This window comes from Oncorhynchus keta, chromosome 35 (assembly GCF_023373465.1).
Source record: "Oncorhynchus keta strain PuntledgeMale-10-30-2019 chromosome 35, Oket_V2, whole genome shotgun sequence".
Classification (NCBI taxonomy): Eukaryota; Metazoa; Chordata; class Actinopteri; order Salmoniformes; family Salmonidae; genus Oncorhynchus; species Oncorhynchus keta.
This window is the reverse complement of record NC_068455.1, coordinates 13,371,361-13,398,153: the sequence shown is the minus strand read 5'-3', so window position 1 is coordinate 13,398,153 and position 26,793 is coordinate 13,371,361. Positions and strand designations below refer to the sequence as shown.

Sequence of the window (26,793 nt, the reverse complement as noted above, 5' to 3'; positions counted from 1 at the left end):
ACTAAATCAGGCTGAGGGGGAAAGATTTAGACCAGGTACTAAATCAGGCTGAGGGGGAAAGATTTAGACCAGGCACTAAATCAGGCTGAGGGGGAAAGATTTAGACCAAGCACTAAATCAGACTGAGGGGGAAAGATTTAGACCAAGCACTAAATCAGACTGAGGGGGAAAGATTTAGACCAGGCACTAAATCAGGCTGAGGGGGAAAGATTTAGACCAAGCACTAAATCAGACTGAGGGGGGAAGATTTAGACCAGGCACTAAATCAGGCTGAGGGGGAAAGATTTAGACCAGGCACTAAATCAGGCTGAGGGGGAAAGATTTAGACCAAGCACTAAATCAGACTGGGGGGGGAAGATTTAGACCAGGCACTAAATCAGGCTGAGGGGGAAAGATTTAGACCAGGCACTAAATCAGGCTGAGGGGGAAAGATTTAGACCAGGCACTAAATCAGACTGAGGGGGAAAGATTTAGACCAGGCACTAAATCAGGCTGAGGGGGAAAGATTTAGACCAGGCACTAAATCAGGCTGAGGGGGAAAGATTTAGACCAGGCACTAAATCAGGCTGAGGGGTAAATTTACATCATCAATGATGATTTAATTTTCTACAAAGAAGATTATACCCAATTATTGGCTGATGATCTTCTGAACTTCCCAATACCTTTCTAATGCATTTAATTCACTTCAAACCATACTTCCTTCAGATTGAAATACTGTCAAAAGTACTGTCACACTGATTTGTAATAAATTGTCATAGCCCCAATTAAAGAAGTAAACATTGGCCTTTGATTACATAACCTTTTTTTTTATATGGTGGGGTCGCAAAAATAAATTGATCAAAATCAAAATGGGGTCTTGGACCCAAAAAGGTTTGGAACCACTGCGTTAAACTTTCTGCAGAAAGGTGTTTTGAAATATTCACTTTTAAATGCGCTGAACTCTACATGTAGCTTCCTCTTTACCCCTGTGTGACTTACTTGGTAGAGTATGGCACTTACAATCTCAGAGTTGTGGGTTCAATTCCCGCTTGGGCCACCCATGCAAAAATGTGTACACACACACACACACACACACACACACACACACACACACACACACACACACACATAAACAGTGGGGCAAAAAAGTATTTAGTCAGTCACCAATTGTGCAAGTTCTCCAACTTAAAAAGATCAGAGAGGCCTGTAATTTTCATCATAGGTACAATTCAACTATGACAGACAAAATGAGAAAGAAAAAATCCAAAAAATCAAATTGTAGGATTTTTAATGAATTTATTTGCAAATTGTGGTGGAAAATAAGTATTTGGTCACCTACAAACAAGCAAGATTTCTGGCTCTCACAGACCTGTAACTTCGTCTTTAAGAGGCCCCCCTGTCCTCCACTCGTTACCTGTATTAATGGCACCTGTTTGAACTTGTTATCAGTATAAAAGACACTTGTCCACAACCTCAAACAGTCACACTCCAAACTCCACTATGGCCAAGACCAAATAGCTGTCAAAGGACACCAGAAACAAAATTGTAGACCTGCACCAGGCTGGGAAGACTGAATCTGCAATAGGTAAGCAGCTTGGTTTGAAGAAATCAACTGTGGGAGCAATTATTAGGAAATGGAAGACATACAAGACCACTGATAATCTCCCTCGATCTGGGGCTCCATGCAAGATCTCACCCCGTGGGGTCAAAATGATCACAAGAATGGTGAGCAAAAATCCCAGAACCACACGGGGGGACCTAGTGAATGACCTGCAGAGAGCTGGGACCAAAGTAACAAAGCCTACCATCAGTAACACACTATGCCGCCAGGGACTCAAATCCTGCAGTGCCAGACGTGTCCCCCTGCTTAAGCCAGTACATGTCCAGGCCCGTCTGAAGTTTGCTAGAGAGCATTTGGATGATCCAGAAGAAGATTGGGAGAATGTCATATGGTCAGATGAAACCAAAATATAACTTTTTGGTAAAAACTCAACTCGTCGTGTTTGGAGGACAAAGAATGCTGAGTTGCATCCAAAGAGCATCATACCTACTGTGAAGCATGGGGATGGAAACATCATGCTTTGGGGCTGTTTTTCTGCAAAGGGACCAGGACGACTGATCCGTGTAAAGGAAAGAATGAATGGGGCCATGTATCGTGAGATTTTGAGTGAAAACCTCCTTCCATCAGCAAGGGCATTGAAGATGAAACGTGGCTGGGTCTTTCAGCATGACAATGATCCCAAACACACCGCCCGGGCAACGAAGGAGTTGCTTCGTAAGAAGCATTTCAAGGTCCTGGAGTGGCCTTGCCAGTCTCCAGATCTCAACCCCATAGAAAATCTTTGGAGGGAGTTGAAAGTCCGTGTTACCCAGCAACAGCCCCAAAACATCACTGCTCTAGAGGAGATCTGCATGGAGGAATGGGCCAAAATACCAGCAATAGTGTGTGAAAACCTTGTGAAGACTTACAGAAAACGTTTGACTCTGTCATTGCCAACAAAGGGTATATAACAAAGTATTGAGAAACTTTTGTTATTGGCCATATACTTAATTTCCACCATAATTTGCAAATAAATTCATAAAAAATCCTACAATACAAGTGATTTCTTTTCTCATTTTGTCTGCCATAGTTGAAGTGTACCTATGATGAAAATTAGAGGCCTCTCTCATCTTTTTAAGTGGGAGAACTTGCACAATTGGTGGCTGACTAAATACGCTTTTGCCCCACTGTAAGTATTTGATACATCAGAAAAGCAGAACTTAATATTTGGTACAGAAAACTTTGTTTGCAATTACAGAGATCATACGTTTCCTGTAGTTCTTGACCAGGTTTGCACACACTGCAGCAGGGATTTTGGCCCACTCCTCCATACAGACCTTCTCCAGATCCTTCAGGTTGAATTAAAAATCCTACAATGTGATTTTCTGGATTTTTTCCCCTCATTTTTTCTGTCATAGTTGAAGTGTACCTATGATGAAAATTACAGGCCTCTCTCATCTTTTTAAGTGGGAGAACTTGCACAATTGGTGGCTGACTAAATACTTTTTTTTGCCCCACTGTATATATATGCACTTTGGTGTTTCAGGCAGAGAAAAGTGACCTCTCCCTGTCCCCTGTCTCTGTGATGTTTCAGGCAGAGAAAAGTGACCTCCCCTGTGTCTCTGTGGTGTTTCAGGCAGAGAAAAGTGAGTTTCAGGCAGAGAAAAGTGACCTCTCCTGTCCCCTGTCTCCCTGTCCCCTGTCTCTGTGGTGTTTCAGGCAGAGAAAAGTGACCTCTCCCTGTCCCCTGTCCCCTGTCTCTGTCCCCTGGTGGTGTTTCAGGCAGAGAAAAGTGACCTCTCCCTGTCCCCTGTCTCTGTGGTGTTTCAGGCAGAGAAAAGTGACCTCTCCCTGTCCCCTGTCTCTGTGGTGTTTCAGGCAGAGAAAAGTGACCTCTCCCTGTCCCCTGTCTCTGTGGTGTTTCAGGCAGAGAAAAGTCTCCCTGTCCCCTGTCTCTGTGGTGTTTCAGGCAGAGAAAAGTGACCTCTCCCTGTCCCCTGTCTCTGTGGTGTTTCAGGCAGAGAAAACCTGACCTCTCCCTGTCCCCTGTCTCCCAGAGAAAAGTGTCTCCCTGTCCCCTGTCTCTGTGGTGTTTCAGGCAGAGAAAAGTGACCTCTCCCTGTCCCCTGTCTCTGTGGTGTTTCAGGCAGAGAAAAGTGACCTCTCCCTGTCCCCTGTCTCTGTGGTGTTTCAGGCAGAGAAAAGTGACCTCTCCCTGTCCCCTGTCTCTGTGGTGTTTCAGGCAGAGAAAAGTGACCTCTCCCTGTCCCCTGTCTCTGTGGTGTTTCAGGCAGAGAAAAGTGACCTCTCCCTGTCCCCTGTCTCTGTGGTGTTTCAGGCAGAGAAAAGTGACCTCTCCCTGTCCCCTGTCTCTGTGGTGTTTCAGGCAGAGAAAAAAGCCCAACTGGTGTCAGTGTTGAACTTAATGGAGGACCATGAGGAGATGGAGCCTGAGCCTGAACAGAAAGAAGAGGTGTCAGTCATCACACCCCACCAGCAACAACAACAACAACAGCAGCCCACGAACCCAGCGTCCCCGACTGTGGCCACCACACCTGAACCTGTCCCCTTGGCAGGAGGGGACAAGACATCCCCCAAGATTGCCGATACTGAGCCGGAGTATGAGGTAAACACACGGTGTAGCAATTACATATAATGTATACCATTTAGCAGACGGTCATCCACCAGACACTGACTGATAGTTCAGTGAGTACATTGTTGTTTGTTAGTATGGGTATGTGATGATCCCTGTAGTACAGGTGTGGTTTTGGCATTGGGGAGCTGGTGTGGGGGAAGCTGAGGGGGTTCTCCTTTTATGTATTTATTTAACCTTTATTTAACTAGGCAAGTCAGTTAAGAACAAACTCTTATTTACAATATCGACCTACCCCAATCACAGACGGTTGTGATACAGCCTGGAATCGAACCAGGGTCTGTAGTGACGCCTCTAGCATTGAGATGCAGTGTCTTAGACTGCAGCTCCACTCTGGAACCCCTGGTGGTATTATTGTTGTTGACCGTTGTTGTTGTTGTGCTGTAGGACGGGCGGGATTTCGGCATTGGGGAGCTGGTGTGGGGGAAGCTGAGGGGGTTTTCTTGGTGGCCTGGTCGTATTGTCTCCTGGTGGATAACCGGACGCAGCCGAGCTGCCGAGGGGACACGATGGGTCATGTGGTTCGGTGATGGAAAATTCTCAGTGGTGAGTAAAAAACTGTAAAACAGGGAAACAGTGTTGTGTTCGGTAGGAAACAAACAGATGACAACAGAGTGGAACTGGAAGGGACTACCTGGATTAATTTGCCCAATAAATAACAGTCATTTTCAGTTTCCGTTTTAAACGTTTTGCTACAGTATACCCTACTGAACACCACCCGTTATAAACACCATTTCTGTTCCACTAATTGAAAAATTAATTAAAAAGATCAATGACAATGTTGTGTTGTACAGGTGTGTGTAGAGAAACTGTTGCCTTTCAGTTCCTTCTCCAACGCCTTCCATCAGCCCACCTTCATCAAGCAGCCCATGTATAAGAAAGCCATCTACGAGGTGCTACAGGTCAGTACGGGGTTAGCTTTCATTGTTTCATTCACAGTATTCAGTCGTTTCCTATCACAGTCTTCACAGCGGGTTAAAATGTTTGAAATTACTGTCTCCGCAATCCTGAGCTCCACGGACAATTACTTCAACCTCATGGCTTGGTTTTTGCTTTTGTGGACATGCACTGTCAACTGTGGGACCTTGTATAGACAAGTGTGTGCCTTTCCAAATCATGTCCAATCAATTGGATTTACCACAGTGGACTCCAATCAAGTTGTAGAAACATCTCAAGGATTACCAATGGAAACAGGATGCACCTGAGCTCAATTTCGAGTGTCAAAGCAAAGGCATTTCTGTTTTTTATATTTAATACATGTGTATAAACTTTGAAAAAACTGTTTTCACTTTGTCATTATGGGGTTTGTGTGTAGATTGATGAGGGAAATGTTTTATTTAATCCATTTTAGAATAAGGCTGTAACGTAAGAACATGTGGGAAAAGGGAAGGGGTCTGAATACTTTGCGAATGCACTGTACATACAGTGGGCTATGTAATTATTGACACCCTTGATAAAGACGAGCATAAATGACTGTATAAAATAAACAATTTAGATACTGAGCTATATTGTATGCTCCCAAAAATTGGGGAATTATTCTATACTAATACAATTGCTCAGAGAAAGCGATTTTGTTTAACAAGTAATCATTTCTTCTCAAAAAGATGGGAGTAAAATGTATTGACACCCCGTTTTCAATACCTTTCAATACCTCACCTTGTGAGGATAACGGCACTGAGCTTTTTCTAAAATGCTTTATTAGTTGGACAACACATTGGGATGGATCTTAGACCCTTCCTCCATACAGAAACTTTACAGACCCTTGATATCCTTTGTCTGCACTTATGGACTGCCCTCTTCCATTCAAACCACACGTTTTCAACGTTTCAAATGTCCTGGTACTGAGTAAAGTTCATGATGCCGTTGACCTTAACAAGGATCGGTGTAAACAAAAAAGGAAACAAAAAATCAAAGATCCACCACCATATTTTAAAGTAGGTATTGGGTTATTTTCTACAGATCCATTCTCATTTAGACACCAAACCTACCACTGGTTTAAAGTAGGTATTGGGTTATTTTCTACAGATCCATTCTCATTTAGACACCAAACCTACCACTGGTTTAAAGTAGGTATTTTTTACAGATCCGTTCTCATTTAGACACCAAACCCACCACTGGTTTAAAGTAGGTATTGGGTTATTTTCTACAGATCCGTTTCTCATTTAGACACCAAACCCACCACTGGTTTAAAGTAGGTATTGGGTTATTTTCTACAGATCCGTTCTCATTTAGACACCAAACCCACCACTGGTTTAAAGTAGGTATTGGGTTATTTTGGTTTAGACACCAAAACCACTGGTTTAAAGTAGGTATTGGGTTTACAGATCCGTTTCATTTAGACACCAAACCCACCACTGGTTTAAAGTAGGTATTGGGTTATACAGATCCGTTCTCATTTAGACACCAAACCCACCACTGGTTTAAAGTAGGTATTGGGTTATTTTCTACAGAGTTCTCATTTAGACACCAAACCCACCACTGGTTTAAAGTAGGTATTGGGTTATTTTCTACAGATCCGTTCTCATTTAGACACCAAACCCACCACTGGTTTAAAGTAGGTATTGGGTTATTTTTCTCATTTAGACACCAAACCCACCACTGGTTTAAAGTAGGTATTGGGTTATTTTCTACAGATCCGTTCTCATTTAGACACCAAACCCACCACTGGTTTAAAGTAGGTATTGGGTTATTTTCTACAGATCCGTTTCATTTCACTGGTTTTAGGTAGACACTCAAACCAAACCCACCACTGGTTTAAAGTAGGTATTGGGTTATTTTCTACAGATCCGTTCTCATTTAGACACCAAACCCACCACTGGTTTAAAGTAGGTATTGGGTTATTTTCTACAGATCCGTTCTCATTTAGACACCAAACCCACCACTGGTTTAAAGTAGGTATTGGGTTATTTTCTACAGATCCGTTCTCATTTAGACACCAAACCCACCACTGGTTTAAAGTAGGTATTGGGTTATTTTCTACAGATCCGTTCTCATTTAGACACCAAACCCACCACTGGTTTATTTTGGTTTAAAGTAGGTATTGGGTTATTTTCTACAGATCCGTTCTCATTTAGACACCAAACCCACCACTGGTTTAAAGTAGATCCGTTCTCATTTAGACACCAAACCCACCACTGGGTACAGATCCGTTCTCATTTAGACACCAAACCCACCACTGGTTTAAAGTACAGATCCGTTCTCATTTAGACACCAAACCCACCACTGGTTTAAAGTAGGTATTGGGTTATTTTCTACAGATCCGTTCTCATTTAGACACCAAACCCACCACTGGTTTAAAGAGCTCATATTTATCTGACCACAAAGCACCAGTTCCAACCAAACCCACCACTGGTTTAAAGTGCCAATAAGGTATTTTTAGAAAACTGGTTTAAAGTAGGTATTGGGTTATTTTCAGGCATTTACATTTGTTAAATGACACAAAAATAGAGTATGTTTTACTTCTTAAGCAACACAAAGCAATTGTATTAGTATAAAATGAGTATAAAATAATATAATTTGCATACAATATAGCTCAGCATTTTAATTATTTATTTAACACAGTCATTTTTGCTCATCTTTATCAAGGGTGTCAATCATTTTGGGACCCCACTGTATTTAGACACCAAACCCACCACTGGTTTAAAGTAGGTATTGGGTTATTTTCACAGATCCGTTCTCATTTAGACACCAAACCCACCACACACACACACACGTTCTCACACACACCACTGGTTTAAAGTACACACACACGTTCTCACACCACACACACACATCCGTTCTCACACACACACACACACACAAACCCACACACACACACACACGTTCTCACACACATACATGTGATGATTTTCTACAATGATGATAACACTGACAGGTCATGTCTCTTTGCAGGTGGCTAGCACCCGTGCAGGCAAAGCCTTCCTTGCCTGTCCAGAGAGCGTTTAAAGTAGGTATTGGGTTATTTGAGACAGACAACTCCAAGTCAGTGGATAGACACCAAACCCACCACTGGTTTAAAGTAGGTATTGGGTTATTTTCAGATCCGTTCTCATTTAGACACCAAACCCACACAACACCCAGATGATAGATTGGGCTATGACAGGCTTCCAACCCACCGGGCCCAAGGGCCTAGAGCCACCAGAAGGTAAGTTCAAGTTTCATGTTTATTTTACAATGATTTGTAGTGAATATATTGGAAATCACCTGAGCTTAGAGCCACCTGAAGGCAAGAGGAGCTCATATCATGTTACAACCCTTCTAATAAGATGTGAAGGCTCATACCTACAATACCATTGAAGTGTCCACGTTACAGTGGCCAAGTGAAATGTGTCCTCTGCTCCCTTCTCAACTCCCACTGAGACAGCACACATCACACACAGTTGAGAGAAGCACAGGGCCAGACTGCAGCTGGAGAGCATGTTGTGGGGATAAGGGCCTTGCTCAAGGGCCCAACGGTAGGGGAATGTCTTTAGGATGTGATCCCAGCAGCCCTCCAGTTGCCAGATCAATTCCCCCCTTTTTTCCAGCGCCTGGCCCGGGATTCAGACTGGCCACCTTGCGGCTACAGGTCCAACTCCTTAGCCGCTGGGCTACCTACCGCCCCTACCTACCTACACTATAAACAAGTAATAACCAATATACCGGCAGGCTTTAAGTAAAGTGTTACCGAAATGAGCGCCACAAAGAAAGCGGAAGCTCAATTTCTACACCATATGCTAGATGTATTACACAACAGCTAACATGGCACATGTTAAAAAGAATCTGACTTGGGTTGTCCTTTGGAAGTACTCTGTTTTCCTCTGCTTATCAGAGGTGTTTATTGTCTTACTCATATGCCCCGCCCACCAGAGGAGCGTAACCCATATAAGGAGGTGTACCCTGACGTCTGGGTGGAGCCAGAGGCGGCGGCCTACACACCCCCTCCAGCCAAAAAGCCTCGCAAAAGCACAGCAGCCGAGAAACCCAAGGTCAAGGAGATGATTGATGAGGGGACGAGAGGTAAGGCGGCTCCTTTAAGTGGCTTAAATAGGGGTTGTGACCCCTATATACTTCCTCCTCAGGGAGGATCTCAGGGCTGTGTGTGTGTGTGTGTGTGTGTGTGTGTGTGTGTGTGTGTGTGTGTGTGTGTGTGTGTGTGTGTGTGTGTGTGTGTGTGTGTGTGTGTGTGTGTGTGTGTGTGTGTGTGTGTGTGTGTGTGTGTGTGTGTGTGTGTGTGTGTGTGTGGTGACAGGTTAGCAGGTGCTTGTACTAGAAGTCAAAGGGTTAACACATCAAATCTGTTAATGAGTGTAGGTGTTGTATGTTATGTAGCTGGTAAAAGTTATGTAGCTCTTATCTAGCTTTTATGTAGTTGTTATAAATGTACTCAGCCTAACTCTCGTTATAATACACTTTATATTGTAGATAGATCTATTTAATATATGTGAAGCAAATGGAGGGGTAGGAGGAAGTATGTCTACAGATTTATTTTTATTTTTTACGTATCTTGAAGATGTCGTCTGTAAAGATGCATCTGTCTGCAGATGTAAACAACAGTAAACATGTCGTCCCCCACGAATGATACAACAAACATGCATATCATATCCTGATCTGAAACTGTCTGTCTGTTTCCAGAGAGACTCGTGTATGAAGTGAGACAGAAGTGCAGAAGCATAGAGGGTAAGTGTTCTGTCTCTGTGTTCAGACAGCCAGGGTCGTGTTCAGACAGTCGGGGTCGTGTTCAGACAGCCAGGGTCGTGTTCAGACAGCCAGCCAGGGTCGTGTTCAGACAGTCAGGGTCGTGTTCAGACAGTCAGGGCCATGTCTAGACAGCCAGGGTCGTGTTCAGACAGTCAGGGTCGTGTTCAGACAGCCAGGGTCGTGTACAGACAGTCAGGGTCGTGTTCAGACAGCCAGGGTCGTGTTCAGACAGTCAGGGTCGTGTTCAGACAGCCAGGGTCGTGTTCAGACAGCCAGGGTCGTGTTCAGACAGTCAGGGTCGTGTTCAGACAGCTAGGGTCGTGTTCAGACAGTCAGGGTCGTGTTCAGACAGTCAGGGTCGTGTTCAGACAGACAGGGTCGTGTACAGACAGCCAGGGTCGTGTACAGACAGCCAGGGTCGTGTTCAGACAGCCAGGGTCATGTTCAGACAGTCAGGGTCATGTTCAGACAGTCAGGGTCGTGTTCAGACAGTCAGGGTCGTGTTCAGACAGCCAGGGTCGTGTTCAGACAGCCAGGGTCGTGTTCAGACAGTCAGGGTCGTGTTCAGACAGTCAGGGTTGTGTACAGACAGCCAGGGTTGTATTCAAACAGCCAGGGTCGTGTTCAGACAGTCAGGGTCGTGTTCAGACAGTCAGGGTCATGTTCAGACAGTCAGGGTCGTGTTCAGACAGCCAGGGTCGTGTACAGACAGCCAGGGTCGTGTTCAGACAGCCAGGGTCGTGTTCAGACAGCCAGGGTCATGTTCAGACAGTCAGGGTCGTGTTCAGACAGCCAGGGTCGTATTCAGACAGCCAGGGTCGTGTTCAGACAGTCAGGGTCGTGTTCAGACAGCCAGGGTCGTGTTCAGACAGTCAGGGTCGTGTTCAGACAGTCAGGGTCGTGTACAGACAGCCAGGGTCGTGTTCAGACAGTCAGAGTCATGTTCAGACAGCCAGGGTCGTGTTCAGACAGCCAGGGTCGTGTTCAGACAGCCAGGCTCGTGTTCAGACAGTCAGGGTCGTGTTCAGACAGCCAGGGTCGTGTTCAGACAGCCAGGGTCGTGTTCAGACAGTCAGGGTCGTGTTCAGACAGTCAGGGTTGTGTACAGACAGCCAGGGTCGTGTTCAGACAGCCAGGCTCGTGTTCAGACAGCCAGGCTCGTGTTCAGACAGCCAGGCTCGTGTTCAGTGGGCATCAAACGGAACGCAGTGACTATTTTATATCCTCAAGCATATTGGCTTTCCTTATGAAATGTACATTCTTCTCACATCTGTTCAATTATTCCTTTTGAATCCAAGGCTGGGTGCATGGCAGTGGGATTTTCAGACCTCCAGTTGGTCTTATGGGCATTGAACTTTCTTGACATTGGATTGTGCAGTCAGGTGGAAGAGAGTAAATAGGCATTTTAACACCATAGATTTAGCTGGTGGTAACTTGTGGAATAGACACTGGCTGGAATGCGATTTTAACCAATCAGCATTCAGGATTAGACCCACCCGTTGTATAAATGTTCATAAAGGACTCTGTTTACACACCTTTTTCTTTTGTAAGTAGTTGCTAGGCGCCTATTATGTTAAAGCACCGTCTCTCCATCAGAGATTAGTTACCCACTTATTGATTTACATCTCTGAGCGATCAGGGTTTACCCACTTGTTGGTTTTATCACCACGTCTCTGGCTTGCACCAATTACATTCTGTCTTTCTCCTCAGACATCTGCATCTCCTGTGGAAGTTTGAATGTTTCCCGTGAACACCCTCTGTTTGCTGGAGGAATGTGCCAGAGCTGTAAGGTAAGGAGAGAAGAAGAGGCCATCGAGACCATGAAGTCAGGACTAGCTGTATGAGTCAGAACTAGTTGTAGGAGTCAGGGCTAGCTGTAGGAGTCAGGACTAGCTGTAGGAGTCACGGCTAGCTGTAGGAGTCAGAACCAGCTGTAGGAGTCAGGACCAGCTGTAGGAGTCATGACAAACTGTAGGAGTCATGACTACCTGTCGGAGTCAGGACTAGCTGTAGGAGTCAGGACCAGTTATAGAACTCAGGACTAGCTGGTGGAGTCATGACTAGCTGTAGGAGTCAGGACTAGCTGTAGGAGTCAGGACCAGTTGTAGGAGTCAGTGTTAGCTGTAGGAGTCAGGACTAGCTGTAGGAGTCAGGACTAGCTGTAGGAGTCGGGACTAGCTGTAGGAGTCGGGATTAGCTGTAGGAGTCAGGACTAGCTGTAGAAGTCGGGATTAGCTGTAGGAGTCAGGACTAGCTGTAGGAGTCAGGACTAGCTGTAGGAGTCGGGACTAGCTGTAGGAGTCGGGATTAGCTGTAGGAGTCAGGACTAGCTGTAGGAGTCAGGACTAGCTGTAGGAGTCAGGATTAGCTGTAGGAGTCAGGACTAGCTGTAGGAGTCAGGACTAGCTGTATGAGTCAGGGCTAGCTGTAGGAGTCAGCACCAGTTGTAGTGTTAGCTGTAGGAGTCAGGACCAGTTGTAGGCGTCAATGCTAGCTGTCGAAGTCAGTGCTACCTTTAGGGGTCAGGACTAACTGTAGGGGTCAGTGCTACCTTTAGGGGTCAGGACTAGCTGTCGGAGTCAGGACCAGTTGTAGGAGTCAATGTTAGCTGTAGGAGTCAGGACCAGTTGTAGGAGTCAGGGTTAGCTGTAGGAGTCAGGACCAGTTGTAGGAGTCAGTGTTAGCTGTAGGAGTCAGGACCAGTTGTAGGCGTCAATGCTAGCTGTCGGAGTCAGTGCTACCTTTAGGGGTCAGGACTAGCTGTAGGGGTCAGTGCTACCTTTAGGGGTCAGAACTAGCTGTCGGAGTCATGACCAGTTGTAGGAGTCAATGTTAGCTGTAGGATTCAGGACCAGTTGTAGGAGTCAGTGTTAGCTGTAGGAGTCAGGACCAGTTGTAGGAGTCAGTGTTAGCTGTAGGAGTCAGGACCAGTTGTAGGCGTCAATGCTAGCTGTCGGAGTCAGTGCTACCTTTAGGGGTCAGGACTAGCTGTAGGGGTCAGTGCTACCTTTAGGGGTCAGGACTAGCTGTAGGGGTCAGGGCTACCTTTAGGGGTCAGGACTAGCTGTAGGGGTCAGTGCTACCTTTAGGGGTCAGCACTAGCTATAGGGGTCAGTGCTACCTTTAGGGGTCAGGACTAGCTGTAGGGGTCAGTGCTACCTTTAGGGGTCAGGACTAGCTGTAGGGGTCAGTGCTACCTTTAGGGGTCAGGACTAGCTGTAGGGGTCAGTGCTACCTTTAGGGGTCAGGACTAGCTGTAGGGGTCAGTGCTACCTTTAGGGGTCAGGACTAGCTGTAGGGGTCAGTGCTACCTTTAGGGGTCAGGACTCGCTGTAGGGGTCAGTGCTACCTTTAGGGGTCAGGACTAGCTGTAGGGGTCAGTGCTACCTTTAGGGGTCAGGACTCGCTGTAGGGGTCAGTGCTACCTTTAGGGGTCAGTGCTACCTTTAGGGGTCAGGACTAGCTGTAGGGGTCAGTGCTACCTTTAGGGGTCAGGACTAGCTGTAGGGGTCAGTGCTACCTTTAGGGGTCAGGACTAGCTGTAGGGGTCAGTGCTACCTTTAGGGGTCAGGACTCGCTGTAGGGGTCAGTGCTACCTTTAGGGGTCAGGACTAGCTGTAGGGGTCAGTACTACCTTTAGGGATCAGGACTAGCTGTAGGGGTCAGTGCTACCTTTAGGGGTCAGGACCAGCTGTAGGGGTCAGTGCTACCTTTAGGGGTCAGGACTAGCTGTAGGAGGGCTCTATGTATCAAGTGTTTGCAGCAGGAGTGCTGACTTCAATAAATCAATCACATTTATTTATAAAGCCTTTTTTAACATCAGCTGATGTCACAAAGTTTCCCTACAGAAACCCAGCGAAAAAAACCCAAACAGCAAACAATACAGATGTAGAAGCACGGTGGCTAGTAAAAACTCCCTATTAAGGCCAGAACCTAGGAAGAAACCTAGAGAGGAACCAGGCTCTGAGGGGTCCCCTTCTGGCTGTGCCCGGGTGGAGATTGTAACAGAACATGGCCAAGATGTTCAAACATTCATAGATGACCAGCAGGGTCAAATAATAATAATCACAGTGGTTAGCACCTCAGGAATGAATGTCAGTTGGCATTTCATAGCTGAGCATTCAGAGTTCGAGACAGCAGGTGAGGTAGAAAGAGAGAGTCGAAAACAGCAGGTCTGGGACAAGGTAGCACGTCCGGTGAACAGATCAGCGTTCCATAGCCACAGGCAGAACAGTTGAAACTGTAGCAGCAGCACGACCAGGTGAACCCGAGGCATGGTCCCAGGGCTCAGATCCTGACACCGGATAAGACAGGAGAATTACACCAGATATAACAGACGGACCCTAGCCCCCCAACACATAAACTATTGCAGCATAGATACTGGAGACTGAGACAGGAGGGGTCGGGAGACACTGGTGCCCCGCCCGACAATACCCCCGAACAGGACCAATCAGGCAGGATATGAGTCCACCCACTTTGCCAAAGCACAGCCCCAACACCACTAAAGGGATATCCACAAACCACCAACTTACTACTCTGAGACAAGGCTGAGTATAGGTCATGAAGATCTCCCCCACGGCACAAACTAAGGGGGCGCCAACCCAGACAGGGAGATTATGTCAGTGACTCAACCCACCCAAGTGACGCACACCTCCTAGGGACGGCAGGGAAGAGCACTAGTAAGCCAGTGACTTAGCCCCCGTAAAGGGTCAGAGGCAGATAATCTCAGTGGAGAGAGGGGAACCGCTCCAGTGCCTAATCCGTTCACCTTCACACCCCTGGGCCAGAATACACTCAATCATAGGACCTACTGAAGAGATTAATCTTCAATAAAAACTTAAAAGTCGAGACCGAGTCTGCGTCTCTCTCATTGATAGGCAGACCATTTTATAAAAATGGAGCTCAATAGCAGAAAGCCCAGCTGTTTGCGCAAAAATTCTAGGGACAATAAGGAAGCCTGCGTCTTGTGATCGTAGGTATGTACAGCAGGACCAAATCGGAGAGGTAGGTGGTAGCATGCTCATGTAATGCTTTGTAGGTTAGCAATAAAACCTTGAAATCAGCCCTTGCCTTAACAGGAAGCCAGTGGAGAGAGGCTAGCACTGGAGTAATATGATCACATTTTTTGGTTCTAGTCAAGATTCTAGCACTAACTGAAATGTATTCAGTGCATTATCCGGGTAACCAGAAAGTAGAGCATTGCAGTAGTCTAATCTTGAAGTGACAAAAGCATGGATTATCTTTTCTGCATCATTTTTGGACAAAACATTTAAGATTTTTGCAATGTTACGAAGATGGAAAAAGCTGTCCTTGAAATATTCTTGATATGGTCGTCAAAAGAGAGATCAGGGTCCAGAGTAACCCCGAGGCCCTTCAGTTTTATTTGAGACGACTGTACAACCATCAACATTTATTGTCAGATACTACAAAAGATCTCTTTGTTTCTTGGGAACTTGAACTAGCAACTCTGTTTTGTCCGAGTTTAAAAGTAAAACATTTGCCACCATCAACTTCCTTATGTCTGAAACACAGGCTTCCAGGGAGGGCAATTTTGGGGCTTCACCGTGTTTCATCGAAATGTACAGCTGTGTATCATCCGCATAGCAGTAAAAGTTAACATTATGTTTCCAAATGACAGCCTCCCTTGTGGCGCAGTGGTCGAAGGCATTGCATCGTAGTACTAGCTGTGCCACCAGAGATCCTGGTTCGTGTGCAGGCTCTGTCGCAGCCAGCCGCAACCAGGAGACCCATGGGGCAGTACACAATTGGCCCGGCGTCGTTTGGTTTAGGGGAGGGTTTGGCCGGCAACAATATTCTTGTCCCATCGCGCACTAGCAACTCCAGTGGCGGGCCGGGCGCAATGCACGCTGATACGATTGCCAGGTATACGGTGTTTCCTCCTACACGTTGGTGCGGCTGACTTCCGGGTTAAGCGGGTGTTGTGTCAAGAAGCAGTGCGGCTTGTTTGGGTTGTGTTTCAGAGGACGCACAGCTCTCAACTGTCGCTTCTCCCGAGTCCGTACAGGAGTTGCAGCGATGGGATAAGACTAACTACCAATTGGCCACTAAATTGGGGAGAAAAAGAAGAGAATATACAACAAATAAAAATATTTTTTACGAATGACATCACCAAGAGGTGTATAGCAAAAACAATAGTGGTCATAAAATTGAACCTTGAGGAACACCAAAACTTACAATTGATTTGTCAGAGGACAAACCATCCACAGAGACAAACTGATATCTTTCCGACAGATATGATCTAAACCAGGCCAAGAGAGGTTTTATTACTGCCACTTTTAATGAGTTTGGTACACATCCGGTGGATAGGGAGCCATTTATTATGTTCAACATAGGAGGGCCAAGCACAGGAAGTAGCTCTTTCAGTAGTTTAGTTGGAATAGGGTCCAGTATGCAGCTTGAAGGTTTAGAGGCCATGACTATTTTCATGAATATGTCAAGATCTCACGCCCTGACCGTAGAGATCTTTTTATTCTCTATGTTTGGTTGGTCAGGGTGTGATTCGGGTGGGAAACTCTTATGTTCTGTGTTTCTATGTTTTGTCCGGGTATGAATCTCAATCAGGGATATCTGTCTATTGTTGTCTCTGATTGGGAATCATACTTAGGCAGCCTTTTTTCCTTTTGTATTTTGTGGGTAGTTGTCTTTGTTAGTGGCCTGTATAGCCCTAGTAAGCTTCATGTTTGTTTTTGTTGTTTCTTGTTTTGTTGGCGACATTTACATTTTTTTTGTAAAGTAAAGTGTACGCTCACCACGCTGCACCTTGCTCCGGTCATTTCCACGATTTCGACGAGCGTGACACAAGAGACATAGGATAAAAAAACTTGAGCGTGTCCATTGACCCTAGATCCTGGCAGTATTGTGCAGACTCAGGACAACTGAGCTTTGGAGAAATACGCAGATTCAGAGAGGAGTCTGTAATTTGCTTTCTAATGATCATGATCTTTTCATCAAAGAAGTTTATCAATTCATCACTGCTGAAGTGAAAGCCATCATTTCTTGGGGAATGCTGCTTTTCAGTTAGCTTTGCGACCGTACCACATTTTTGGTGGGGATTGTTCTTATTCTCCTCAATTAAGTTGGAAAAATAGGATGATTGAGCAGCAGTGAGGGCTCTTCGATATTGCACGATACTGTCTTTCCAAGTTGGTTGGAAGTCTTCCAGTTTGGTGGAGCGCCATTTCCATTCCAATTTTCTGGAAGCATGCTTCTCCTTCAGGGCTCAGGTATTTTCTGTATACCAGGGAGCTAGTTTCTTGTGACAAATGTTTTTTGTTTTTCGGGGTGCCACTCCATCTAGGGTATTATTCAAGGTTAAATTTAGTTCCTCAGTTAGGTGGTTAACAGATGTTTGTACATCCTTGGGAAGGTGGAGGGAGTCTGGAAGGGCATCTAGGAATCTTTGGGTTGTCCGAGAATTTATAGCACGACTTTTGATGATACTTGGTTGGGATCTGAGCAGATTATTTGTTGCGATTGCAAACATAATAATATGGTGGTCCGATAGTCCAGGATTATGAGGAAGAACAAGATCCACACTATTTATTCCACGGGACAAAACTAGGTCCAGAGTATGACTGTGGCAGTGAGTAGGTCCGGAAAGATGTTGGACAAAACCCACTGAGTCGATGATGGCTCCGAAAGCCTTTTGGAGTGGGTCTGTGGACTTTTCCATGTGAATATTAAAGTCACCAAAAATGTGAATATTATCTGCTATGACTACAAAGTCCGATAGGAATTCAGGGAACTCAGTGAGGAAAACAGTAGCTATAAAAAGGGATTGAGTAGGCTGCATAGATGTCGTGACTAGAAGCTCAAAAGATGAAAACGCAGTCATTTATTTTGTTGTAAAAGGAGAGGCCTCATTTAACACAGTAAATTCATCAGGCTTAAGCCATGTTTCAGTCAGGCCAATCACATCAAGATTATGATCAGCGATTACTTCATTGACTATAACTACCTTGGAAGTGAGGGATCTAACATTAAGTAGCCCTATTTTGAGATGTGACATATCACAATCTCTTTCAACAATGACAGGAATGGAGGAGGTATTTATTCCAGTGAGATTGCTAAAGCGAACTCCGCCATGTTTAGTTTTGCCCAACCTTGATCGAGGCACATACACGGTTTCAATGGGCTGAGCTGACTACTCTGACTGTGCTAATGGCAGACTCCACTAACCTGGCAGGCTGGCTGACAGCACCCTATCTTATTGTGGAGCCAGAGGAGTTAGAGCCCTGTCTATGTTGGTAGATAAGATGAGAGCACCACTCCAGCTAGAATGGAGACCATCACTCCTCAGCAGGCCAGGCTTGGTCCTGTTTGTGGATGAGTCCCAGAAAGAGGGCCAATTATCTACACATTCTATGTTTTGGGACATGCATAAATCAGTTTTCAACAAGCGATTGAGTTGTGAGACTCTGCTGTAGAGCTAATCACTCCTCCTAACTGGGAGGGGGCCAGAGACAATTACTCGATGCCGACACATCTTTCTAGCTAATTTACACACTGAAGCTATGTTGTGCTTCGTGACCTCTGACTGTTTCATCCGAACATCGTTGGTGCCAACGTGGATAACAATATCCCTATACTCTCTACACTCTACAGTTTTAACCTTAGCCAGTACCCTCTTCAGATGAGCCTTTACGTCGGTAGCCCTACCCCTAACCCTACCCCTAACCCTACCCCTAACCCTACCCCTAACCCTACCCCTAACCCTACCCCTAATCCTACCCCTAACCCTACCACTAACCCTACCCCTAAACCCTAACCATAAACCTAAACCCTAACCCTAACCATAAACCTAACCCCTAACCCTACCCCTAAACCCTAACCATAAACCTAACCCCTACCCCTAAACCTAACCCCTAACCCTAACCAGATAAAGCGTCCAGGTGAAAAAGTTGAATGAAAAAATAATTAAACGGTTATTATAAATTTCAGATCAGTTTATGATGAAACAGTTATTATAAAGTTCAGATCAGTTTATGATGAAACAGTTATTATAAAGTTCAGATCAGTTTATGATGAAACAGTTATTATAAAGTTCAGATCAGTTTATGATGAAACAGTTATTATAAAGTTCAGATCAGTTTATGATGACACAGTTATTATAAAGTTCAGATCAGTTTATGATGAAACAGTTATTATAAAGTTCAGATCAGTTTATGATGAAACAGTTATTATAAAGTTCAGATCAGTTTATGATGAAACAGTTATTATAAAGTTCAGATCAGTTTATGATGACACAGTTATTATAAAGTTCAGATCAGTTTATGATGAAACAGTTATTATAAAGTTCAGATCAGTTTATGATGAAACAGTTATTATAAAGTTCAGATCAGTTTATGATGAAACAGTTATTATAAAGTTCAGATCAGTTTATGATGAAACAGTTATTATAAAGTTCAGATCAGTTTATGATGAAACAGTTATTATAAAGTTCAGATCAGTTTATGATGAAACAGTTATTATAAAGTTCAGATCAGTTTATGATGAAACAGTTATTATAAAGTTCAGATCAGTTTATGATGAAACAGTTATTATAAATTTCAGATCAGTTTATGATGAAACAGTTATTATAAAGTTCAGATCAGTTTATGATGAAACAGTTATTATAAAGTTCAGATCAGTTTATGATGAAACAGTTATTATAAAGTTCAGATCAGTTTATGATGACACAGTTATTATAAAGTTCAGATCAGTTTATGATGAAACAGTTATTATAAAGTTCAGATCAGTTTATGATGAAACAGTTATTATAAAGTTCAGATCAGTTTATGATGAAACAGTTATTATAAAGTTCAGATCAGTTTATGATGACACAGTTATTATAAAGTTCAGATCAGTTTATGATGAAACAGTTATTATAAAGTTCAGATCAGTTTATGATGAAACAGTTATTATAAAGTTCAGATCAGTTTATGATGAAACAGTTATTATAAAGTTCAGATCAGTTTATGATGAAACAGTTATTATAAAGTTCAGATCAGTTTATGATGACACAGTTATTATAAAGTTCAGATCAGTTTATGATGAAACAGTTATTATAAAGTTCAGATCAGTTTATGATGAAACAGTTATTATAAAGTTCAGATCAGTTTATGATGACACAGTTATTATAAAGTTCAGATCAGTTTATGATGAAACAGTTATTATAAAGTTCAGATCAGTTTATGATGAAACAGTTATTATAAAGTTCAGATCAGTTTATGATGACACAGTTATTATAAAGTTCAGATCAGTTTATGATGAAACAGTTATTATAAAGTTCAGATCAGTTTATGATGAAACAGTTATTATAAAGTTCAGATCAGTTTATGATGACACAGTTATTATAAAGTTCAGATCAGTTTATGATGACACAGTTATTATAAAGTTCAGATCAGTTTATGATGAAACAGTTATTATAAAGTTCAGATCAGTTTATGATGACACAGTTATTATAAAGTTCAGATCAGTTTATGATGAAACAGTTATTATAAAGTTCAGATCAGTTTATGATGAAACAGTTATTATAAAGTTCAGATCAGTTTATGATGACACAGTTATTATAAAGTTCAGATCAGTTTATGATGAAACAGTTATTATAAAGTTCAGATCAGTTTATGATGAAACAGTTATTATAAAGTTCAGATCAGTTTATGATGACACAGTTATTATAAAGTTCAGATCAGTTTATGATGAAACAGTTATTATAAAGTTCAGATCAGTTTATGATGACACAGTTATTATAAAGTTCAGATCAGTTTATGATGAAACAGTTATTATAAAGTTCAGATCAGTTTATGATGAAACAGTTATTATAAAGTTCAGATCAGTTTATGATGAAACAGTTATTATAAAGTTCAGATCAGTTTATGATGAAACAGTTATTATAAAGTTCAGATCAGTTTATGATGAAACAGTTATTATAAAGTTCAGATCAGTTTATGATGAAACAGTTATTATAAAGTTCAGATCAGTTTATGATGAAACAGTTATTATAAAGTTCAGATCAGTTTATGATGAAACAGTTATTATAAAGTTCAGATCAGTTTATGATGAAACAGTTATTATAAAGTTCAGATCAGTTTATGATGAAACAGTTATTATAAAGTTCAGATCAGTTTATGATGAAACAGTTATTATAAAGTTCAGATCAGTTTATGATGAAACAGTTATTATAAAGTTCAGATCAGTTTATGATGACACAGTTATTATAAAGTTCAGATCAGTTTATGATGAAACAGTTATTATAAAGTTCAGATCAGTTTATGATGACACAGTTATTATAAAGTTCAGATCAGTTTATGATGAAACAGTTATTATAAAGTTCAGATCAGTTTATGATGAAACAGTTATTATAAAGTTCAGATCAGTTTATGATGACACAGTTATTATAAAGTTCAGATCAGTTTATGATGAAACAGTTATTATAAAGTTCAGATCAGTTTATGATGACACAGTTATTATAAAGTTCAGATCAGTTTATGATGAAACAGTTATTATAAAGTTCAGATCAGTTTATGATGAAACAGTTATTATAAAGTTCAGATCAGTTTATGATGACACAGTTATTATAAAGTTCAGATCAGTTTATGATGAAACAGTTATTATAAAGTTCAGATCAGTTTATGATGAAACAGTTATTATAAAGTTCAGATCAGTTTATGATGACACAGTTATTATAAAGTTCAGATCAGTTTATGATGACACAGTTATTATAAAGTTCAGATCAGTTTATGATGAAACAGTTATTATAAAGTTCAGATCAGTTTATGATGACACAGTTATTATAAAGTTCAGATCAGTTTATGATGAAACAGTTATTATAAAGTTCAGATCAGTTTATGATGAAACAGTTATTATAAAGTTCAGATCAGTTTATGATGACACAGTTATTATAAAGTTCAGATCAGTTTATGATGAAACAGTTATTATAAAGTTCAGATCAGTTTATGATGAAACAGTTATTATAAAGTTCAGATCAGTTTATGATGACACAGTTATTATAAAGTTCAGATCAGTTTATGATGACACAGTTATTATAAAGTTCAGATCAGTTTATGATGAAACAGTTATTATAAAGTTCAGATCAGTTTTGCTTTTAGATCACAATAAATAAGATTACAAGGATGGGTTGGACATGATTCAGCACTCTTATTCTGAGATGCTTGATATGGACCCTGGTCTAACCCCCCTCTAGGTTTTAAGCCCTATTTTAAAGCTCTGTTACCAAAACACAAACACAGCTTACAGGAAAGGCTTACAGAATCACTAAGCACATAATGTGTTAACAATAAGGCTATTACAAACACAACAAACCTTTTAGTACACAGTCAGCGTTCTCTGTGAGTCAATGATACTTAGTGTTCACACTGGTTTTCTCATTGCTACTTGTTGTTCTTTCAATAATAATATTGACAATAATGTGATTCAGCTTATAGAGCGCGCAGCGAATCTCAACGCTGAAATGTCTTGTTCACTGTGTTCCAGAACTGCTTTCTAGAATGTGCATATCAGTATGATGACGATGGTTACCAGTCATACTGCACCATCTGCTGTGGAGGACGAGAGGTTCTCATGTGTGGGAACAACAACTGCTGCAGGTGAGTGGACGACTTTCATATGATGTTCACAGATATGTGTGTTATTGTTCATTAACTTGTGTGATTCACTCGGTGTGTTAGAGTGTGCCAGTTTACGTTTATCTTGATGGTTTGCATAAGTGTGTGTGTCTTTGTGCATTGTGTGTGTACAGTATGTTCGTTCTTACGTATGTGTGATTGCGTGGGTCCGTGAGTGTGTGTACAGTATGTTTGTTCTTACGTTTGTGTGATTGTGTGGGTCCGTGTGTGTGTGTGTGTGTGTGTGTGTGTGTGTGTGTGTGTGTGTGTGTGTACAAGTGTCTAGCAGTGTAATAACACACCTCCCTCTGTCCCCTCCAGGTGTTTCTGTGTGGAGTGTGTTGACCTACTTGTGGGGCCAGGTGCAGCACAGATAGCTATAAAAGAGGATCCCTGGTGCTGCTACATGTGTGAGAAGAGCCAGAAGGGCGTGTTCGGCCTGCTGGAGCGTCACACTGATTGGCCCTGCCGTCTACAGCACTTCTTCGCTAACAATCACGACCAAGATTTTGTGAGTAGTACCTCAGTACTAGCTGTGTGTGTGAAGTTCACACCCAAATAAAAAAAAAATGTCACATGCACCGAATACAACAGTGAAATAATTACTTACAAGCCCTTAACCAACAATGCAGTTTTAAGAAAAACAAGTGTTAAGAAAGTATTTACTAAAATAACCTGAAGTAAAAAATGTATAAATTAAATAACAAATCAAAATAAAGAAGCCACAGAGCCACAGTGATTCTATGTTCCATTGTGACAGACACACAGTGTGTATTACAGCCAAATTAGCTCCCTAAATCTGCAACAATGAGCAGGCAGATTATCACAGCTATGGGGCTCTATGAATAGGGCTTCACACATTAGAGACAGCTGAAGTCATTCCAGGCTCCCTCTCCTCTGGGTCAAAACTGAGCCGTATCTTCTCTCTCTCTCTCTCTCTCTCTCTCTCTCTCTCTCTCTCTCTCTCTCTCTCTCTCTCTCTCTCTCTCTCTCTCTCTCTCTCTCTCTCTCTCTCTCTCTCTCTCTCTCTCTCTCTCTCTCTCTCTCTCTCTCTCTCTCTCTCTCTCTCTCTCTCTCTCTCTCTCTCTCTCTCTCTCTCTCTCTCTCTCTCTCTCTCTCTCTCTCTCTCTCTCTCTCTCTCTCTCTCTCTCTCTCTCTCTCTCTCTCTCTCTCTCTCTCTCTCTCTCTCTCTCTCTCTCTCTCTCTCTCTCTCTCTCTCTCTCTCTCTCTCTCTCTCTCTCTCTCTCTCTCTCTCTCTCTCTCTCTCTCTCTCTCTCTCTCTCTCTCTCTCTCTCTCTCTCTGTTGTTTCACAGGAACAACCAAAGCTTTACCCTCCAGTCATGGCAGAGAAGAGACAACCTATTCGTGTCCTGTCACTGTTCGACGGCATAGCAACAGGTTAGACAGGAATCTCCCCTCTTGTCCTCTTCTCTCCTCCTTCCCCTCTCCTTCCCCTCCTCTCCTCTCCTTGACACAAAACCCTCTGAAAGTCTCTGTCTCTACAAAACGTTCTGCCCGCCTCAGGTTTCACTGGGACTGGCCCCCTAACTCATGACTATATTTACTACACTGACTGTCTTGGAAGGATGGATGGATGGATAGATACAAAACTAATCCACACAGTATGCTGTTTAACCATATTGTCTAGCAGTGCACTTCTCATACCTTTCCTGTCTGTCCTTCACTTCCCCATCTGTTTAATAAAACCACACAAAAATACAAAAGACGTTGGAGTTCCCACTCCTGTAAAAGGAAAAGGCAACAACTGTGAACGCTAATTAATGGTGCGCCTCAGGCCAGACCTTCAGCGTTGTGTCTGTATTCTGTCATTCAGTTCATCAATTTCAAGTTAATCATTATAGAAATAGAATCATCCACTCTATTTAACCAGGATAATCCACTCAGCAACAACTGTCAGTGTTGTCCAGGAAGTCATGGTGTCCATCAAAAGAGCAACAACATGTTTGACCTCATTGACCTCTGACCTTTAGGTCTGCTGGTGCTAAAGGAGCTGGGTATCCAGGTGGAGCGCTATGTGGCGTCGGAGGTGTGTGAGGACTCTATCACGGTGGGCATCGTCAGGCATCAGGGACGCATCATGTACGTGGGCGACGTGAGGAACGTCACACGCAAACATGTGAGTATCATACAGTATAACGTTATGAACTGTGAGACTAGATCAAGGTCACTCCCAATAGCCTGGCTCAAAGACGAACGCCCTAGCCACAGTCTCTCAATAAGGATATCCCTATAGCCTGGCTCAAAGACGAACGCCCTAGCCACAGTCTCTCAATAAGGATATCCCAATAGCCTGGCTCAAAGACGAACGCCCTAGCCACAGTCTCTCAATAAGGATATCCCAATAGCCTGGCTCAAAGACGAACGCCCTAGCCACAGTCTCTCAATAAGGATATCCCTATAGCCTGGCTCAAAGACGAACGCCCTAGCCACAGTCTCTCAATAAGGATATCCCTATAGCCTGGCTCAAAGACGAACGCCCTAGCCACAGTCTCTCAATAAGGATATCCCTATAGCCTGGCTCAAAGACGAACGCCCTAGCCACAGTCTCTCAATAAGGATATCCCTATAGCCTGGCTCAAAGACGAACGCCCTAGCCACAGTCTCTCAATAAGGATATCCCTATAGCCTGGCTCAAAGACGAACACCCTAGCCACAGTCTCTTAAGAAGGCTATCCCTATAGCCTGGCTCAAAGACGAACACCCTAGCCACAGTCTCTCAATAAGGATATCCCAATAGCCTGGCTCAAAGACGAACGCCCTAGCCACAGTCTCTCAATAAGGATATCCCTATAGCCTGGCTCAAAGACGAACGCCCTAGCCACAGTCTCTCAATAAGGATATCCCTATAGCCTGGCTCAAAGACGAACGCCCTAGCCACAGTCTCTCAATAAGGATATCCCTATAGCCTGGCTCAAAGACGAACGCCCTAGCCACAGTCTCTCAATAAGGATATCCCTATAGCCTGGCTCAAAGACGAACGCCCTAGCCACAGTCTCTCAATAAGGATATCCCTATAGCCTGGCTCAAAGACGAACACCCTAGCCACAGTCTCTTAAGAAGGCTATCCCTATAGCCTGGCTCAAAGACGAACACCCTAGCCACAGTCTCTCAATAAGGATATCCCTATAGCCTGGCTCAAAGACGAACACCCTAGCCACAGTCTCTCAATAAGGCTATCCCAATAGCCTGGCTCAAAGACGAACACCCTAGCCACAGTCTCTCAATAAGGATATCCCAATAGCCTGGCTCAAAGACAAACACCCTAGCCACAGTCTCTCAATAAGGCTATCCCTATAGCCTGGCTCAAAGACGAACACCCTAGCCACAGTCTCTCAATAAGGCTATCCCAATAGCCTGGCTCAAAGACGAACACCCTAGCCACAGTCTCTCAATAAGGCTATCCCAATAGCCTGGCTCAAAGACGAACACCCTAGCCACAGTCTCTCAATAAGGCTATCCCAATAGCCTGGCTCAAAGACGAACACCCTAGCCACAGTCTCTCAATAAGGATATCCCTATAGCCTGGCTCAAAGACGAACACCCTAGCCACAGTCTCTATAAGGCTATCCCTATAGCCTGGCTCAAAGACGAACACCCTAGCCACAGTCTCTCAATAAGGCTATCCCAATAGCCTGGCTCAAAGACGAACACCCTAGCCACAGTCTCTCAATAAGGATATCCCTATAGCCTGGCTCAAAGACGAACGCCCTAGCCACAGTCTCTCAATAAGGCTATCCCAATAGCCTGGCTCAAAGACGAACACCCTAGCCACAGTCTCTCAATAAGGATATCCCTATAGCCTGGCTCAAAGACGAACACCCTAGCCACAGTTTCTCAATAAGGCTATCCCTATAGCCTGGCTCAAAGACGAACACCCTAGCCACAGTCTCTCAATAAGGCTATCCCAATAGCCTGGCTCAAAGACGAACACCCTAGCCACAGTCTCTCAATAAGGATATCCCCATAGCCTGGCTCAAAGATGAACGCCCTAGCCACAGTCTCTTAAGAAGGATATCCCCATAGCCTGGCTCAAAGACGAACACCCTAGCCACAGTCTCTCAATAAGGATATCCCCATAGCCTGGCTCAAAGACGAACGCCCTAGCCACAGTCTCTTAAGAAGGATATCCCCATAGCCTGGCTCAAAGACGAACACCCTAGCCACAGTCTCTCAATAAGGATATCCCTATAGCCTGGCTCAAAGACGAACACCCTAGCCACAGTCTCTTAAGAAGGATATCCCAATAGCCTGGCTCAAAGACGAACACCCTAGCCACAGTCTCTCAATAAGGATA

The 26,793-nt window shown here is 43.4% G+C and overlaps 1 protein-coding gene and 1 long non-coding RNA gene across 2 annotated transcripts in view; both read left to right on the top strand.

Moving 5' to 3' along the window:
- Positions 1 to 26,793, top strand: part of LOC118368079 (DNA (cytosine-5)-methyltransferase 3A-like) — a 76,116-nt gene that overhangs the window by 37,911 nt on the left and 11,412 nt on the right. Inside the window, exons 7-18 of the mRNA XM_052496600.1 lie at positions 3,906 to 4,145; positions 4,560 to 4,718; positions 4,967 to 5,074; positions 8,064 to 8,111; positions 8,229 to 8,316; positions 9,021 to 9,170; positions 9,786 to 9,830; positions 11,562 to 11,641; positions 22,347 to 22,459; positions 22,799 to 22,988; positions 23,792 to 23,876; positions 24,470 to 24,615. Coding sequence (XP_052352560.1) covers positions 3,906 to 4,145; positions 4,560 to 4,718; positions 4,967 to 5,074; positions 8,064 to 8,111; positions 8,229 to 8,316; positions 9,021 to 9,170; positions 9,786 to 9,830; positions 11,562 to 11,641; positions 22,347 to 22,459; positions 22,799 to 22,988; positions 23,792 to 23,876; positions 24,470 to 24,615 — 1,452 coding nt within the window. The remainder of the gene's footprint in view (positions 1 to 3,905; positions 4,146 to 4,559; positions 4,719 to 4,966; positions 5,075 to 8,063; positions 8,112 to 8,228; positions 8,317 to 9,020; positions 9,171 to 9,785; positions 9,831 to 11,561; positions 11,642 to 22,346; positions 22,460 to 22,798; positions 22,989 to 23,791; positions 23,877 to 24,469; positions 24,616 to 26,793) is intronic.
- LOC127915869 (uncharacterized) lies at positions 6,343 to 7,174 on the top strand. Its single transcript, XR_008092626.1, has 4 exons — positions 6,343 to 6,433; positions 6,665 to 6,730; positions 6,785 to 6,850; positions 6,936 to 7,174. It is a non-coding gene; the product is annotated as an uncharacterized LOC127915869 (long non-coding RNA).